Below are 16,172 nucleotides of genomic sequence, written 5' to 3'. Positions count from 1 at the left end.
CATCGTTCTGTTGGGCGGACACAGTGGGAATGTCGATTATCAACAAATTTTAAATATTGTTTAGATGACAGGAGACATAATCGCCTCTCATTATAAAACTATAACCAGTTGGCACCCATACAGTATGTAGTCTAAAATATTTAGCATACAGCATTACTCTGCCACTGGTGCACATCATACAATTGGAAACTATTTATGTAGATTTATTTTAATGTTCATAACATTTTCATTGTTACAAGTAACTGTGTTTCAATTTAGTTATCCAGTGTGTGGCCCTTCCCTCACATCATCTACATCAGCATGTTCCCTCTGGAAAAATAGTCTTGCCGTAGACTGTGTATGCAGACGGTTGTGATGGTGTGTGAAAGGTCTCTTAGTTCAGGTGATCAGTACCACGTTCAATTCTGCTAGTAAATACTTTGAAAAATTATAATTAAAACCAGAGGGTCTTCTGTTCAACTCCCAACAGAGCGGCCCGCAGCAATTATTCTCAGCCTTAAATGGTTTCGCTTTGCAGCCTGCCATTTAAATTAACATATAGAGATTGGGGGGGAAAGGAGGGGGACACTGGGGGGTTAAAATAGCAATAAGAAAAAAAAAAGTGAGAGGATATGGGTGAAGGTGTCAAATGGGTTTTTGAAAGACGTTTTTGAAAGCGTGGTGCCAGAACAGCTCGTGCAAGAAAACAGCCTTGTTTCGGGCTTCATGCAAAGCCACAAGCTGAGGTTCTGTCACTCACACAGGCCAGTGTTTGAGGCCTCGCGGTGTTGTTATTCTAACCCTGCCACATCACTGCATGGACTGTGCTGCTGAGTTACGTGTGTGTACCGAGTAAATGTGTGTTTTGATGTAAACAGGAACTTAATTCTTCATTTCCTGTCCATATCCTGGTGCGGCCACAACCTCACTTTGTGTATGTGATATATTAGACTGAGGGTGTGTGTGTGTTTTTGTTTTTCCTGTCACTGTGTGTGTGTGTGTGTGTGTGTGTGTGTGTGTTTATACAGGGCTGTCACACAAGCGGCCTAAGCAGAGATGCTTTTAAAACACATCTTTCAAGCTGTATTTCATCACAGATATGTCATATGTGGTATCATACAGTGCGTTTCTGTGTGAGTATTTGAACTCCAATGCAAGCTGTAAAAGCGAGAGGACGAAAGTAACGCTGATGGTTTTTGTGACAGGAGACGTCGACGACTCCAGTACCAGTGTAGCAACAGAGGAGAAAGAGGCAGAAGCCACTGCTGAGGAGGAAGAGGAAGAACGGAAAGAAGTGGAAGTACAGGAGGAAGTGGCAGCAGAAAAGGAGGAGGAAGAAGAAGTTGAGGAACGTGCAGTGGAACCAGAGGAGAGAGAGGAGGCGGAGGAGGACAGCGGCATCCTGAGCGACAAGGAACGGCAGAATGAGGAAGTGAACGAGAAGGACAACTGCTCAGCCTCCAGCATCTCCTCTGCCAGCAGCACTCTGGAAAGAGAGGAGAGGGGAACCAATGAGAGTGGTGGGTTTTCAAGACCCTGTGTTTCATTAATTGATTTCCGTTCTAATGATACTGTAAAGTTATTAGGTGTAGAGCTGCGGTGTGCATTTGTTTTCACTTCCTTTTTTTTAACTACACCACCCTCTTTCCAGGCTTTAAGGAGGCAGAGGTGAATGAGAAGTGCAATAAGCTCCTCAACAGCAAACTCTTTATGCTAGACATGCTCTACTCCCAGAACAAGAAACCCAGTGATGAGGAGGAAGAAGAAGATGTGGAAAAGGAGAAAGAGGAAGGGGAGGGGGAGGACAAAGAGACACAGCTGGATGCTGACAGGCAACCTGGTGATGACCAAGAGAAGAACAGCAGGGATGACAAGTCAGAGCATCGCGGCAGCATCCGCCCGATTGCTGAGCGGTTCGGAGACTTGATCAAAGACATCGGTGTGCCTCACCCTCACTTGGACAACCCGGCCAATGAGCCCCCTCCTCCCCCACCCAAAAAGGAATCAGACACGATCTGGGACCAGCTGCTGGCCAGCCCTCGAGAGCTGCGCATCAGGGACATCAACTTCACTGACCTGACAGAGGAAGATGACAAGGACATTCTGGATGCTGTTTTAATGGGAGGATGCGGCGAGCTCCCGCCACCGCCCCCACCTCCTCCCTGCATTCCCCGCTTCCCTCCACCCCCACCCATGTTAGGCAGCTGCCCTCCACCTCCTCCCTTAATTGGCAGTATGAGGCCTCCACCGCCTCCTTTATTTAGTGCTCCAATTCCAGTGCCTCCTCCCCCAGAGCCACCTCTCTTCAACAAAAAGAAGAAGACTATCAGACTCTTTTGGAGTGAGGTGAGGAAACACACAGACACACACACACGCACACATTAATATTGAATTGCTGTATTGATACAGCTTTACCGCTACATTTAGAGCCCCAATTCCAAAAAGTTGGGCTGCTGTGTAAAATGTGCAAAAAAGTGCTGTGTAAAAATCTTGAGCCACTTTTTCCTCATGTTTTCCCTCCAAGGAGTCAGACTTTCGTGTAATTGTTTTTTTTTAAAGTGGTCTTGAGCAATAGCTCTCCAGGCTTTCTGGAAGTCTGAAAAGTTTTTCTTTAGACACTGGCTGCTTTATCACTCATTTGCAGTCTGGTCCTTGTACCTGTGGTGTAATGGTTAACACATTTGCTTGGCGAGCAAAAGGGCACTGGTTTAGTTCCAGCTGGAGACACAAATCACCTTTGGGGGTTGCTTCAGGAAGGGCATCCGGTGTAAAACTGTGCCAAATCAAACACGCAGAGCTGCCTGCTGTGACGTTCCCTTGTGACAAGGAGCAGCTGAACGTAGCTTCTGTTAAGCTACTTAACACTGACCCATGAATCATCCAAACATAAAAAATGGCACTAAACTAAACTTTTGCAGCAACAAGATGATTCCTAAAGAGCTATTTGACAAAAAGGTGCCACATCTTGGCATGTGTGCAGTGTTCACTTAAAAAGATGTATAAAAACTGGACAAGTAGAGGACTAAATAAGATGTAGCAGGCCTAAAACACTAGCTACAGTAGATGAACAGTATCTGAAAGTCATGTTCTTAAGAAGTAGGAAAAAAGTTTCTATGTCAGCAGAGACTTTTGCTTCAGATCTTCATCAGTATGGTCAGAGAAGGTCAGGACCAAAACATTATTGAAGCAGTGTGGGATCATCTTGACAGAGAATGGAACAAAAGGCAGAAACATCCAAAGAAGAACTTTAATGTCCTTCAAGAACCCTGAAGAACGATCCCTGAAGACTACTTAAAGAAATGACAAGAAAGCTGCCAAAGACAGTTCAGGCTGTGTTGAAGAATAAAGGCCAAATACTGACCTTCAAGTTCATGAGAATTGTACAGATTCTATTTTTGCCTTATATTTCCATGTATTTTTGCACACGTTTCAATAAATCCCTGCAGCTATTTTCCTTTCCCCCACCAAAATATAAAGAAATGAAGGCTGTGTGAAGACTTTTGCACAGTACTATAGTATGCAGCGATTTGCAAATCACTTAAATCCCTTATTCAATTGATAATAGTACACAGCAATATATCAAACACTGAGCCAGAAACATGTGATTGTATTTTGAAAAGTATCTTCAGATTTTCAATTTAACACCAGCAAATCGTTCCCAAAACTTTGGGACATGTGAATGTTTATCCACTGTGTTGCAGTGTTACCTCATCATCCATGAGGTGTGCACTAAGGCATCACCATATCATCACAGATGCCGGCTTTTAAACTGTGTGCTGATAATGAGCTGGATGCTCCCTGTCCTCTTTAGCCAGGAAGACTGTCAGAATTCCAGATGTTGCTTAATGAGACAGCAGGACCTTTCTCCAGTTTACCTCAGTACATTTTAAATAAATTCAGACCCAGAGAAAGTGTTAATGCTTCTAGATGTTTTTATTGTTTTTGTTTTTTTTTTGGTTTTTTTTGCACTGTACAGTTTTAACTTGGATTTGCGGATGCAGCACTGAACTATATTCGCTCACAGTGGTTTTTAGGGTTGTTTCTCACTCCATGCAGTGATTTCCATTATTCCCCGACGGTCTCAAGAACACAAGCTTTTAATATCTGGTTGACTTACCGTCTATATTCTCAGGTACAGAAGATCCTGCAGGCCAAGATGAGTTGTTTTTTTTTTTTTTTTTTTTTTTTTCTAACTGCATGTTTCCATTAGCCAGTTAAAGTCAGTTAGTAGAAACAATGACTCACTCAACATGTTCCTTTGGCTGCTGCTATTTGTGGTTCGTTGAGTTCAGAGTCTCTCATTTACCTCTTATGCTGTAGGAAGTGTGAGTCTGACACACATCTGATTTCTTGTTTCATCGGTGATCAGGTACGTCCGTCAGACTCTCAGTACAGGGACTACAAGAGGAGCGGAGACTTACTCTGGTCCAAACTGGAACCGGTGAAGTTGGACACAGCCAAACTGGAGCACCTCTTTGAGTCAAAGTCAAAGGAAATACCGGTTACAAAGGTAAACAGCCAGTTCTTCAGAGACGTTTGTACATTTCACTGTATGATGCTGACTCCATAAATCAGTTCTAGTAGTATCCAAGAGAGGTGCTGTTAGGTCATCCATTTAAAAACATTAATCAGAAGTAGTTTAAACTTCATGGTCCTCAGACCTAACATCATTTTTCAGCTCTAAGTCAGCACTGTTTGAAGGTGATGCAACCATGCAAAAAAAAATAAAATGCATTTTTGTCGCAACTGACCACCATGCTCCACAACATATCAACAAATTTGTATTCTGCACTTGAATTCAGATGCATGATATTAACTTTTTCCTTCATTTTGGCCTCCCTGGCTGCTGCTGCTGGCTCAATGCCTCGTGTGTCTTAACAGCTTCGATTTGTTGAAGTTTGACTGGCAGCGTCACCAAAGCTCCAGGCTGCATGCTGCACTAAAACTTTGCTTGCAAAGCTTTGAAAATGGGAGGTTTCAGAGGGCAGCACAGCGTCCCACAGCTCTACAGGCCAGTTTCGGCTTTGCAAGTGACACTAACAAAGTCTTCCCACTTACTCTGTTACACTGTTAACTGTTGACACGTTATGACTTCCTTCCTTTAATAGCTTATGATGGCAGTGAGGTTGATACTCCTACAGTGGCACTCACATAAACAAGCACGCATACACACACAGTATATATCTAATCTGCCACTGTATTTCCTGCTTCTACTACCCATATAGTTCCCACAGCTGCAGTCGATGTAACCTGAGTGATGGCCCCTCTAATCCTTACAAGCCCATAAAACAGACCACACTGAAAAAAGAGACCAGATTTAGCAGTGACCCCGTCTGTATTTTTATGCTCCAGAAAACAGCGGCTGACGGCAAACGCCAAGAGATCATCGTTTTGGATTCAAAGAGGAGTAATGCCATCAATATCGGCCTGACGGTTCTGCCTCCACCTCGCACCATCAAGACAGCCATCCTTAACTTTGATGAGTACGCGCTCAACAAGGAGGGCATAGAGGTGAGAAATTCAAAGAGTGAATCCCTGAGAAGAAAGAAAGGTGTGGTCTGTTTATCACTATCACCCATATGTTGCTGTCTTCTCTAATCCCATTCCGGCTTTCCCTCACAGAAAATACTGACGATGATTCCCACAGAGGAGGAGAAGCAGAAGATCCAGGAGGCTCAGCTGGCTAACCCTGATGTCCCGCTGGGCTCTGCAGAGCAGTTTCTCCTCACTCTGTCCTCCATCAGTGAGCTTTCTGCTAGACTCCAGCTCTGGGCCTTCAAGATGGACTACGAGGCAACAGAGAAGGTGCAATAGCAAAAGCATTAAGAGTGTTGATACTTTCCATAACAATGTGGGTGGGTGGGGGGTGGGGGGGCTAAACCAGAGGCCTTACTGCATCCACATTTGAAAAAATAGTTAGCAAGTGAAAGTGGTTTCATTAAAGCAGAAACAGACCTCGGAGGTTTGAGCAAATGTGCTCAGCATGTGTGCTTTTGTGTGTGTGTGTGTGTGTGTGTGTGTGTGTTTTATATCCGCGTCAGTAAGTATCAACATCCTTTTAGTACAAAGAACATCCGCAAAACATCAACACAGTTACATCATGACAAACTATGCACGCTTATTAGCGGCACCTCGTCTTCTTCTGGCACAGCGTGTTTTATTCAAGGAAAGAATGCATCCAGGAGGAGAAGTTCAAAGTCAAAGCCCAGAGAATGAGAAACATACCGCCCTGTAAATTTTACAGCATCCAACGGGATGTTGTTGTCTTTAATCTCCGTGTAAGGCACGATTCTTCAACCGTGTGTTCGGCAGAGCCGTGCTCACAGCTCCACTGATAGTGGAAGGTTTAATGGAGGGTAGCATAGCATGCAGGCACACAAACACATGCGCTCGAGCGAACCAGCTGCACAGAAACAAAAGGTCGACTTAATCAGAAACATGTCTGATACTGAGGGTTGACCGAAGCAGCAACCTCTGTGGCAACCTCTCATGACCTTAAGCAAGAGCAGATGATTTTAGGTGGTAGACAAGATGCACCTGTTCACTGTTTATTTAATGGCAGGCTAATGAAACATGTTTTTAGGAGTCTTAATTAACTCTTATAATGATGCAATTTGTATACTTGTATATTGTCTTATAGTTTTTATACTTATTTGTTTTTTTCTGTAAGCACGAAGTACCGCAGCAATTTCCTAATGCTGTGAACCTGTTCACCCATATGGCAATAAAAACCTTCTGATTCTGATTCTGATGTGTGTGTGTCTGTGTGTTTTTCTCCTCCCAGGAAGTAGCAGAGCCACTGCAGGATCTAAAGGAGGGTATGGATCAGCTGGAAAAGAACAAAACGCTTCGCTACATCCTCTCTACGCTGCTCTCAATTGGAAACTTCCTCAACAGCACCAATGTGAGTCACGGCTATTACGTCATATTACTGGGACACAAGCAAAGAGAATCTGATTTATTTCTTAAACATCGTGTTCCTGTTCCCAGGCTAAAGGCTTCGAGCTGACGTACTTGGAGAAGGTTCCAGAAGTGAAGGACACGGTCCATAAGCAGTCACTGCTCCATCATGTCTGCTCTGTTGTCGTGGAAAACTTCCCTCAGAGCACCGATCTCTACTCTGAGATAGGAGCCGTCACACGTTCTGCAAAAGTATGCTCTGTGCTCACTACTGGAAAACATTCACTCAAACTATTCTGCATCTCTACACTGTAAAATATGAAGAGAGAAATATGTTCAAAAGCCTAAGAAGACGTCGTTTGTTTTTTTTCCCCTGACTGAACAGTTCCTGGAATCGTGCCATGCCACAATCAAATCATCAAGTTGCACCCAGTGATTCTTTCAATTTCCGTGTATAAGGGGAAAGAGACTTACCCATTAAACATGCAAACAAAGCCATATAGCCTATTGCCTATACTAGGAAATGTGTAACCCTTGCTCATTTTTGTCTGACAACTGCTCATGCTAATAACCTCAAGTTCAGCACTTACTCAGATCGCCAGCAATACACCTTCCAAGCGTGAAGAAAATCCAATATATAGTTGTGAAAATAGGCAAAGAACATAAAGGGAAGGATGACCAGACATATAGAAATTTCTTAAATTGTTAGTAACATTTTACAGAAATCTTTTAAATACAAGCGCAAAATGGAGATTAAGAAAACGTCCTGTGTTTTAGTTTAATTGCAATTTGAATAAAGTACTCATCCATTTGGGTCATTTGATTGTATCAATGCATTTCCCAACAGGTGGATTTCGACCAGTTGCAGGAGAACCTGTGTCAGATGGAGCGGCGCTGCAAAGCCTCGTGGGACCACCTGAAGGTGATTGCCAAGCATGAGATGAAGCCCCAGCTGAAGCAGAAAATGTCTGACTTCCTCAAAGACTGTGCAGAGAGAATCATCATCCTCAAGATAGTTCACCGACGGATCATTAACAGGTTTTGGTCCTATGTTTGAATAACTTTTTACTGACTTTTATTACTAAAGAGTAAGTAAACCTGATTAAGTCAAGTTAAACCCAGATTGTCCTGTTTAAAGGAGAAAAATTAAACACTTCTATCAGTATGTTTTTGCCTGGTAGTTTTAAAGTAGTGTTGTGAGGTGGAGAAATGTTGCCTTCATCCTTGTCTTTTTCCTTTCAGGTTCCACTCCTTCCTGTTGTTCCTTGGTCACCCGGCCTACAGTGTAAGAGACATCAGCGTCCACAGGTTCAGCAAAATCCTCAGTGAGTTTGCACTGGAGTACCGAACCACCCGAGAGCGTGTGCTGCAGCAGAAACAGAAACGGGCCGACCATCGCGAGCGCAACAAGACCCGAGGAAAGATGATCATGGACGTAAACTCTCCTGTGAGCATTACACACGTGCAGACATATGCACACACTATATTGCCAAAAGTATTCTCACTGTGGTATCGTTATAGGATGCCACCAGTGCAACAAGTCTAGTCGTGAAATTTCCTCAATACTAAATATGCCACGGTCAGCTGTTAGTGGTATTATAACAAAGTGGAAGCGGTTGGGAATGACAGAAGCTCAGCCACAAAGTGGTAGGCCATGTAAAATCACAGAGAGGAGTCAGTGGATGCTGAGGTGCACAGAGGTCACCAACTCTTCGTGGAATGGGTTTCCATTGCCGGGCAGTTGCATTCAAGCCTTACATCACCAAAGCGTCAGATGGCCCCTTCCTGTTCCAACATGACTGCACACCAGTGCACAAAGCAAGATCCATAAAGACATGGATGAGTGAGCTTGGTGTGAAAGAACTTGACTGGCCTGCACAGAGTCCTGACCTCAACCTGATAGAACACCTTTAAGATGAATTAGAGCAGAGTCTCAGAGCCAGGCCTTCTCATCCAACATCAGTGTCTGACCTCACAAATGCACTTATGGAAGAGAGGTCAAACATTCCCATAAATACACTCCTAAACCTTGTGGAAAGCCTTCCCAGAAGAGTTGAAGCTGTTACAGGTGCAAAGGGTGGGCCAGCATCATAACAAACTCTATGGATTAAGAGGATGTTACTCAAGTTCATATGTGTGTGAAAACAGACAAGCGAATACTTTTGGCAATATAGTGTATACAATTTCTTGCTTTCTTCTTCAAACTTTATTGCTGCCTTTTCATCACTTTCACTTAACTTTCTTTGTACTGTTCTTTGACTTGCACTCTTTATTTCTCCTGTAGTCTGATGATGAAGAGGAGCGTGAGGTATCAACATTTGTGTCAGCCTGTCTGCGTGCGTGTGTGCGTGCATGAATCCACTAACCGCATCTAAATGACTTTAACATCTGAGTGATTTTAATCAACAAAATACAGCAGGCACTGTAATCTGTACAGTTGGATGTTTTTCTTGGTGCTTCAACGTTGCCGTGTTTAAGTCCAAAACATTCAGCTGCTAAATTCTGATCCACTTTGATTCTCTCTCTCTCCAACAGTGTGGTCGGAATAGCTCAGGGAGCAATTACAGCGCCCCCAGTGGCAGTCAGGACATTGAGCAGCCTCAAGGCTTGGACCACGCTGAGGATGCTGCAGAGCATGAGCACATGAAAGCAGTGCTGAGAACCAGCCTCAGCAGCAGTGACAAGGAGGGCAGCGGGGTGCCGGGCCTGCGAACACGGACCAGATCACGACCTGGAAGAGGAGGTGGGGCAGGCAGGAAGTTGATTTCTGGAATTGGGACACTCCAAAGGATTTCTTTGCTGAAGCTTTTCTCACGTTTTTATGCAGGCCGCAGCATGCAGGCATGGACTCCATCTGTGGAGGACACTCAGATCTGTGGAGATGACGCCGCAGACGAAATCATGGAGCGTATAGTGAGGTCGGCCACTCAGGGTCCAGGAACCAGAACCCAGCCCAGAGAGAGGAGGAGGTCCCGGGCCAACCGCAAATCATGTACGACCTCACATCTGTCCCAAGTCCACACTTCATACTAAGCTTCAAACTGAAAGCATGACCATAAAAATTCTAAGAAAAAAAAATGTTTTGAGCTGTATTGGTGATGTGTTTAGAATCTGACCACATAGTGAATGATGGTTGTAATATAACCTAATGTAAATTACAGTATATTCTAAATCAGTTAGTATGCAGTGCAGAACGGGAGCACATGAAACACAGCACATGACCATTTGGTAACTTTCATGTTTTCCACTTCACAGTGAGGCGGACTCTAAAAAACGGCCTGACACCAGAAGAAGCTCTCGCTTTAGGCCTGACTGATTCCCCAGAGGCACAAATGTGATCATCCACCCCTCACCTGTCCTCACCGCCGTGGAAACACAGCCACAAACGTTTGTGTGAAATCTCAGTCAGCCTTTGCCGCAGCCCCTTTAGGTTTTTCCCAGTGGAGTGAAGAGGCTGCAGCCATTATGTCGTTTTCATCTTCCAGAAGAAACAGTGGAGGTAGAGAAAGAATGCTTCTCATAAGGGCTGATTGCATTCAGTTAGACAAGGAAAATATATTTCAGTGACGCTGCCTCTACACTGAATTATTTATTTAAAACTATTTGAATGCTGGGATAGGTTTTGCTTGTGAGCTTCTGCAGTTGTGACGTCACCGTTTTTCATTCATTTAAGCTGTGAATTTTGGTTGTAAAGTTTACCGGGCCGATGATGAATCTCAATTTGTTCTCATATCATTTCAAAGTAACCCAAGAGACAAACAAAGATGCTCAGTAAGAATTCTTCAGCTACGTATTTGAAATGTAACGAGCGTGTCTGTGCTTTGTAGGAACGTGAACGGTTTTCAAACTGATGAGTGCCTTTTTTTTTTTTTTAAAGGGGCAATGCTGTACCTTTTTACTGTCTCTCTCTTCATTAGCGTATTCTCGTCTAAAATTTCACTTCCTGAGGCATGGTTCTGTTGAGTAGTACTGTTGAATACTTGTTTTTTTTCAGTATTTATTTGCAAAGCTCTGACGTCTTGCACCTTATATAACATTAAAGTGGACCCATTGTGCTTATTTCCTGCTCCATATTTTTATTTTTTCACCTTGATAGAATAATTCTGAGTTTAAAATAATCCTTTTTAATCTTGCAGCCCCTCAGCTAATCTACTATTTGGAACAAGCTGTTTTATCGCCCTCCCTCTGCCTTTAAGCCACCAATTTGCCGACTGGCTTACTCTTGCAAACAAAAGATTTGACCATATTAGGAATATCCACTCTCGTTGACATCATACAGAGCCAAGAATAGGAAAAACAGTTCAGTCTGAAGCCTAAATTTTTGCTTCACAGGGTTACTTGCATAAATGTGCTGACCCAGTTACTTGAAACTTTGGCCATCTTTTATATTGACATATGTGACTGTCGCAGTGTAGATTTACCAGAAAATGAGGAAAAGCATAATATGTCCACTTTAATAGTGTCTCATGCTGAAATGAACGACTGATTGAAAACACAGAAAAAGTTTTTTTTGTTTTGTTTTTTATCTCAGAGGAACTGTTTATAAAGTGTAAAAAGAAAAAAAAAACATATGGACTTAAAAAAAAAATTAATAATCTATTTTGAAGGACATGCAGACAGTTCTGCATATGTGTAAATGCCCTTGTCAGCTGCCAGGTCCTAAATACTGTAAACTCTACAGTGTGCATGTTTAGTACAGTTCACGTTATGTATTATTTTTGTAATTGCTGTAGAAACTTGTATTATAGTCAGAGACGAAGGATCAAATGAGGCTCTTTTTCTGTGAATTGTAATTGAAGAGAAAATTTGTTGCTCCTTGCTGAGAGTGGAGCAGTATTTGGACCTTTGATTTGAACTCTGTGGTCACACTCCATTCTTCGTATGAACTTGAACAGTCCAGATTTAAACACAGCAGGAAACATCGCTGCATGAATGACATGTAGTGAGATGAACATTGTTCTAAACACTTTCACTTGAAATGCCGTGTATACACATTCTGCAATAAAACAAAACCATAGAGTGCAAAAATGGATTCATGTGTCATTCTTTTCCACAGCATTCACCTCCGATTCAGTGAATGTGAGGCACGTGGTGTTGTTCTACAGGCTAACCTTTGGAATAATTAGGTGCCGTAAAATGCACTGCCGCTGCTCACTTTACGGTATTTGTGCAGTTCAGCCCTGCATTCGTTCACGTTTTTGTTAATCAGTGCTCAGCACTGCGTCTGTAGTGCCTGTGTCCATGGCAAAGTTAATGACTCTGCTATGGGGGGCTGGATCACCTCCCTGCTGGCGTGTTATGATCACTCTGGAAGAGAAGAAGTTGCAGGGTTACAAACACAAACTGCTATCCTTTGAGAAAGGAGAGCACAAATCTCAAGAGGTCTTGGAAATCAACCCAAGAGGACAGGTAAGTGCACTGTGCCCAGTATGGTCACAGTAATGTGGTACAGCCATGACGATAATGAACTCACATCACAAATCAGTTACTGAAATAGCCTGTGGGTGGCCTCTGGATAGAAGGTCAGTCTCTTACTGACAGAGATGTGGGTAAAATAGAGTGACAACCAACCCTCTGCTTGCTATAGCCATAGACTGTATATCAAAGATGGCTTTCTAAATAAACTGATTTTTATTTTACACCTCTACACTGTAAATTTGGCTTTGTTTACAGTGATGGAGGATGCTGCCTGCAGAGAAAGTACATAAGATTAAAGTTTGCATATTAAAAATGGACTGTATTATCTGTATTGTTGGAGGTAGGAATGTGCAGCTAATATGCTCATTACCACTTTCAGATCTAGTGTATGTGCTTTAATAGATAAGCACAGTGCATACTTTTGGTCATTTACTGTGTCTGCTTCTGCCGCATCTGGGACATCACAGACGTAGGACGCTGCTGGTTGGCACTTTTCTCTTTGTGCAGTGCAAATCTTTCTCTAGTTTTCTGAAATGAACAAAAGTGTAAAAACAAACAAAAAAAAAATGGTCTACAGACCATGCTGTGGATGTAATGATGCTTGGGCTACAAACTGCACTATACAGTGATGAGCCTCAAAGCTTGACTTCTCCTGCCAATTTCCTTCTGTCAGCTCCCTGCGTTCAAGCATGGAAACATCATACTGAACGAGTCCTTGGCAACATGTTTATACCTCGAGGTAAACAGCAAAAAAAAAAAATGTATACATTTTGAATTTTTTTATTTTGTTGTTCAGCTTTAAAATATCAGTCTGATTTTTCTCTGTGCTGAGACAGAATCAATTCAAGTCTCAGGGCATCCAGCTGATTCCTGACAGTCCTGAGGACCATGCAGTGATGTACCAACGCATGATGGAGGGCCTCACCCTCACTGATAAACTCAGTAAGTTACACTTGCATAAATCTATGCAAAGACTAACAGAGGAGACAGAAACCATGAAAAAATTGGCACATTAGAGTAGCATTCATACTGGGTGTTCTGCCTTAGATTCAGTTATCTACTATGACCAGTCTGTCCCTGAAGAAGAGATACACGACTCTGCTGTGAAGAGAAACAAAGAGGCTCTGACCACTGAGCTCAAACTCTGGGAGGGTTACCTGCACAATGTATGTGTAAGAACAGCACACACACACACACACACACACACACACACACACACACACACACACACACACACACACACACACACACACACACACACACACAGTGTTGACATCGCTGCATCTTTTGCTTCTGCATGAAGGTGGCTGCTGGCTCATACCTGGCAGGGTCCTTCTCCTTAGCCGACGTGATCGTCTTTCCAAACGTTGCTTATGCGTTTCGTTTCGGGTAGGTGGCTAAGCACGTTAGTTGTGAGAAGATGCAGTTCAGTCGACTCGTTAAAGTAACGTGATGTCTTCTGTTTAGGCTGTCTGTCGGATGCTACCCTAAACTGGCCAAATATTACAGCCTGCTGAAGAACAGACCCAGCATTAAAGCCACATGGCCCCCACACTGGGTGGCCAGCCGAAATGGTTACGACATCCTGAAGGACCTCTGAAACACACAAAATCCTCCCTTTGTCATCTCAGATAGTGCATGTACGTTTATTAAACAGGAAATAAAAATTGAATTTTTTTTACACAGCTTGCTTGTTAAATTCTTCATTTAAATTTTCACGATTTTCTTGGACCACAGGAGCAATTAATCATTCTATTTTTTTTTCCCAGCTTTTGGCTTTTATATGAGGTAAAGCTATGAAAAAAGGTTGGAGGTTCTTCTCCCATCTAGAAGGCCTTTTGTTATAGTCTGAGAAGGCCGTAAATTGTAGAGGGATCATCACCCTCCCTGGAGGAGAAAAAAACAAAATGTAATTTGTGCATCATAGCACAGAATCACAAATTCTAAAAGTTTTTTATATTCTTTTATTAATTACAGACTCAGGGGATTCTGCCATTTAGACGCAGAGATGGATTCAATTAGGTGGATCATAGTATCAGGTTGGATGTTGGATTTTATTTTACAGATGCTTCTGGCTGCACCAAGAAGCAAATTAAAGCACAGAGGAGATGGAGCCATTGCTGTAGCTGCCCCTAAACTTTGGAAGAGCCTGCCTCTTCACATCAGGACCTCACCAATATCTTAAAAACTCTTTTTTATTCAGTGGCATTTAATCCCCTGATTTTCAGTATTGTGATTTTATTCCATTTACTGGTGCACACTTTTAGTAGTACAGCTTGTTGCTTGTAAATGTACTTAATTTATTTGACATGAACATAGCTTGACATTTTAGTAAGTGTATAAGGCATATAAACTGTAATATTATAAATTTAAGGTGTTGACCACTGTTGTATTAATCGTGTCTTTAGCTCCTAAGCACACTTAACTGACTTTAGTCTCATTCATGATGATCATTAGTTGTCTTCTGACATTCATAGATTTATATGATCTGTTTTATTGTGTCTAACAAGCTTCATACAATCATAAACAACAACAGTCAGTACAGGATGAAAAACAAACATCATCTCTCTTAATAAAAATATTATACATGTATACACAGCTCATGCTGCTGAACAAACAAACAGGTCAGATTTAAAAATAATTCTAGAAGAGTCCCAACACTTACAATAGAGAGCTGGTGTTTAGAATAAAGTTGAATAAATATTAAAAAACATAATTTGATCATTTCTGGAGCAGGACATCAGTCTTCAGGATCAACATGCTGCTTCAGATGTTTCTGCTCCCAGTGAAAAAGCCCTTGCGTAAAAAAAAAAAAAAAGGTTGCTGACGCGGGGTTTACCTGTCCGCGCCTCTGATGTTTGTGAGCGCCAGTTCGCGTCCTCAGCGCTGCAGCGAGCAGAGCTTAGCGTCTCTGAGGGTCAGAGAAAGAGGCTGAGGGCTGATCACTGATTGGTGTTTAGATCAGGGATTCTCAAATCCAGGCCTCGAGGTCTGGAGTCCTGCAGGTTTTAGATTTGTCCCTGATCCAACACACCTGAGTCAGATATAGAAGTCGTTAGCAGGACTCTGAAGAACTTGATTGTATACTGAGGAGGTAATGCAGCCACTTGAATCAGGTGTGTTGGAAGTTAGCGGTATATGCGATGGCCTCGCGGGAGTGCCCCTGGAGTCCCAGGACGAACGTCGCGAGTTCGACCGCGCTCTTAGGACGCTCACACGTACACGAGTGTCGGGTGGGGGTGGAACAGAAAGAGAGATACACTGGAATAGTTAGGCTTTGGCTGGAACCTGCTTTCTTATATTTTGGTGCACAGCCTGCGCCCATTGTGTTTGACGTTTACTGGCCCTGTGTTGTCTCCCGAGACCAGATTTGTGTGTATTTCAGTGGATTCTGGAAACAGGCAGCTAGCGGATCAAGGGGGGATGCCTATGACGCTGAAACCATGCAGGAAGTCATATTGCACCTTTAATAAGATCTTTGCACACTCCCGGCATTCTCTGTCAGCTTCCTGACAGAGCCACCTCAAATTATTTTCCCCAGGTCCAATTTGGGAAAAATCATGGTATATGTGCCACGCCCACACAGTGCAGCCAGGAAGGTTATCTTCCATCCCCACGGAAATCCATAACATAGCCAGCCGGGTATGTAGTCGGGCCAGAGGAAAGAGGGTTCTCCTTCTCCCAATCTCCTCGTGATGAGAATTTGATCATCTGTAGTGTTGAGAGACCAGCTGACCAGATCCATAAATTCCAGTTCGGGGATGTGTAAAGGGACGCTCTAAGCAGCGAAGCAGCAAAAACAGGGGTAGGTGCCTATGAAAAAGGCAAAATTACAGGTCCCAGTTGTAGTTTCGTCTTCCAGGCAGTAGGTGGCA

The 16,172-nt window shown here is 43.0% G+C and overlaps 2 protein-coding genes across 5 annotated transcripts in view; both read left to right on the top strand.

The window, feature by feature from the left end:
• The window catches only part of fhod3a (formin homology 2 domain containing 3a), a 57,092-nt gene extending 45,195 nt beyond the window's left edge, over positions 1–11,897 (top strand). For 3 of the 4 annotated variants that reach the window (XM_030740470.1, XM_030740469.1, XM_030740466.1), the window contains 13 exons: positions 1,185–1,499; positions 1,631–2,325; positions 4,349–4,489; positions 5,332–5,490; positions 5,602–5,784; positions 6,764–6,883; positions 6,970–7,131; positions 7,727–7,917; positions 8,122–8,326; positions 9,164–9,187; positions 9,415–9,622; positions 9,707–9,871; positions 10,135–11,897. In XM_030740470.1, coding sequence (XP_030596330.1) covers positions 1,185–1,499; positions 1,631–2,325; positions 4,349–4,489; positions 5,332–5,490; positions 5,602–5,784; positions 6,764–6,883; positions 6,970–7,131; positions 7,727–7,917; positions 8,122–8,326; positions 9,164–9,187; positions 9,415–9,622; positions 9,707–9,871; positions 10,135–10,217 — 2,651 coding nt within the window. In that variant the 3' untranslated portion in view covers positions 10,218–11,897. The remainder of the gene's footprint in view (positions 1–1,184; positions 1,500–1,630; positions 2,326–4,348; positions 4,490–5,331; positions 5,491–5,601; positions 5,785–6,763; positions 6,884–6,969; positions 7,132–7,726; positions 7,918–8,121; positions 8,327–9,163; positions 9,188–9,414; positions 9,623–9,706; positions 9,872–10,134) is intronic. The other variant, XM_030740468.1, reaches the window with a different exon arrangement.
• A 217-nt stretch (positions 11,898–12,114) lies between these two features.
• LOC115787696 (glutathione S-transferase A-like) lies at positions 12,115–13,983 on the top strand. The gene is made up of 6 exons (XM_030740471.1): positions 12,115–12,288; positions 12,971–13,036; positions 13,134–13,239; positions 13,345–13,463; positions 13,601–13,686; positions 13,765–13,983. The coding sequence occupies exons 1-6, from the start codon at positions 12,121–12,123 to the stop codon at positions 13,895–13,897; spliced, it is 678 nt and encodes a 225-aa protein (XP_030596331.1). The 5' UTR covers positions 12,115–12,120; the 3' UTR covers positions 13,898–13,983.
• Positions 13,984–16,172: the final 2,189 nt, after the last annotated feature.

The sequence above is a fragment of the Archocentrus centrarchus genome, chromosome 11 (genome assembly GCF_007364275.1).
Source record: "Archocentrus centrarchus isolate MPI-CPG fArcCen1 chromosome 11, fArcCen1, whole genome shotgun sequence".
In the NCBI taxonomy this organism is placed as follows: domain Eukaryota; kingdom Metazoa; phylum Chordata; class Actinopteri; order Cichliformes; family Cichlidae; genus Archocentrus; species Archocentrus centrarchus.
This window is presented reverse-complemented; position numbering and strand designations above follow the sequence as displayed.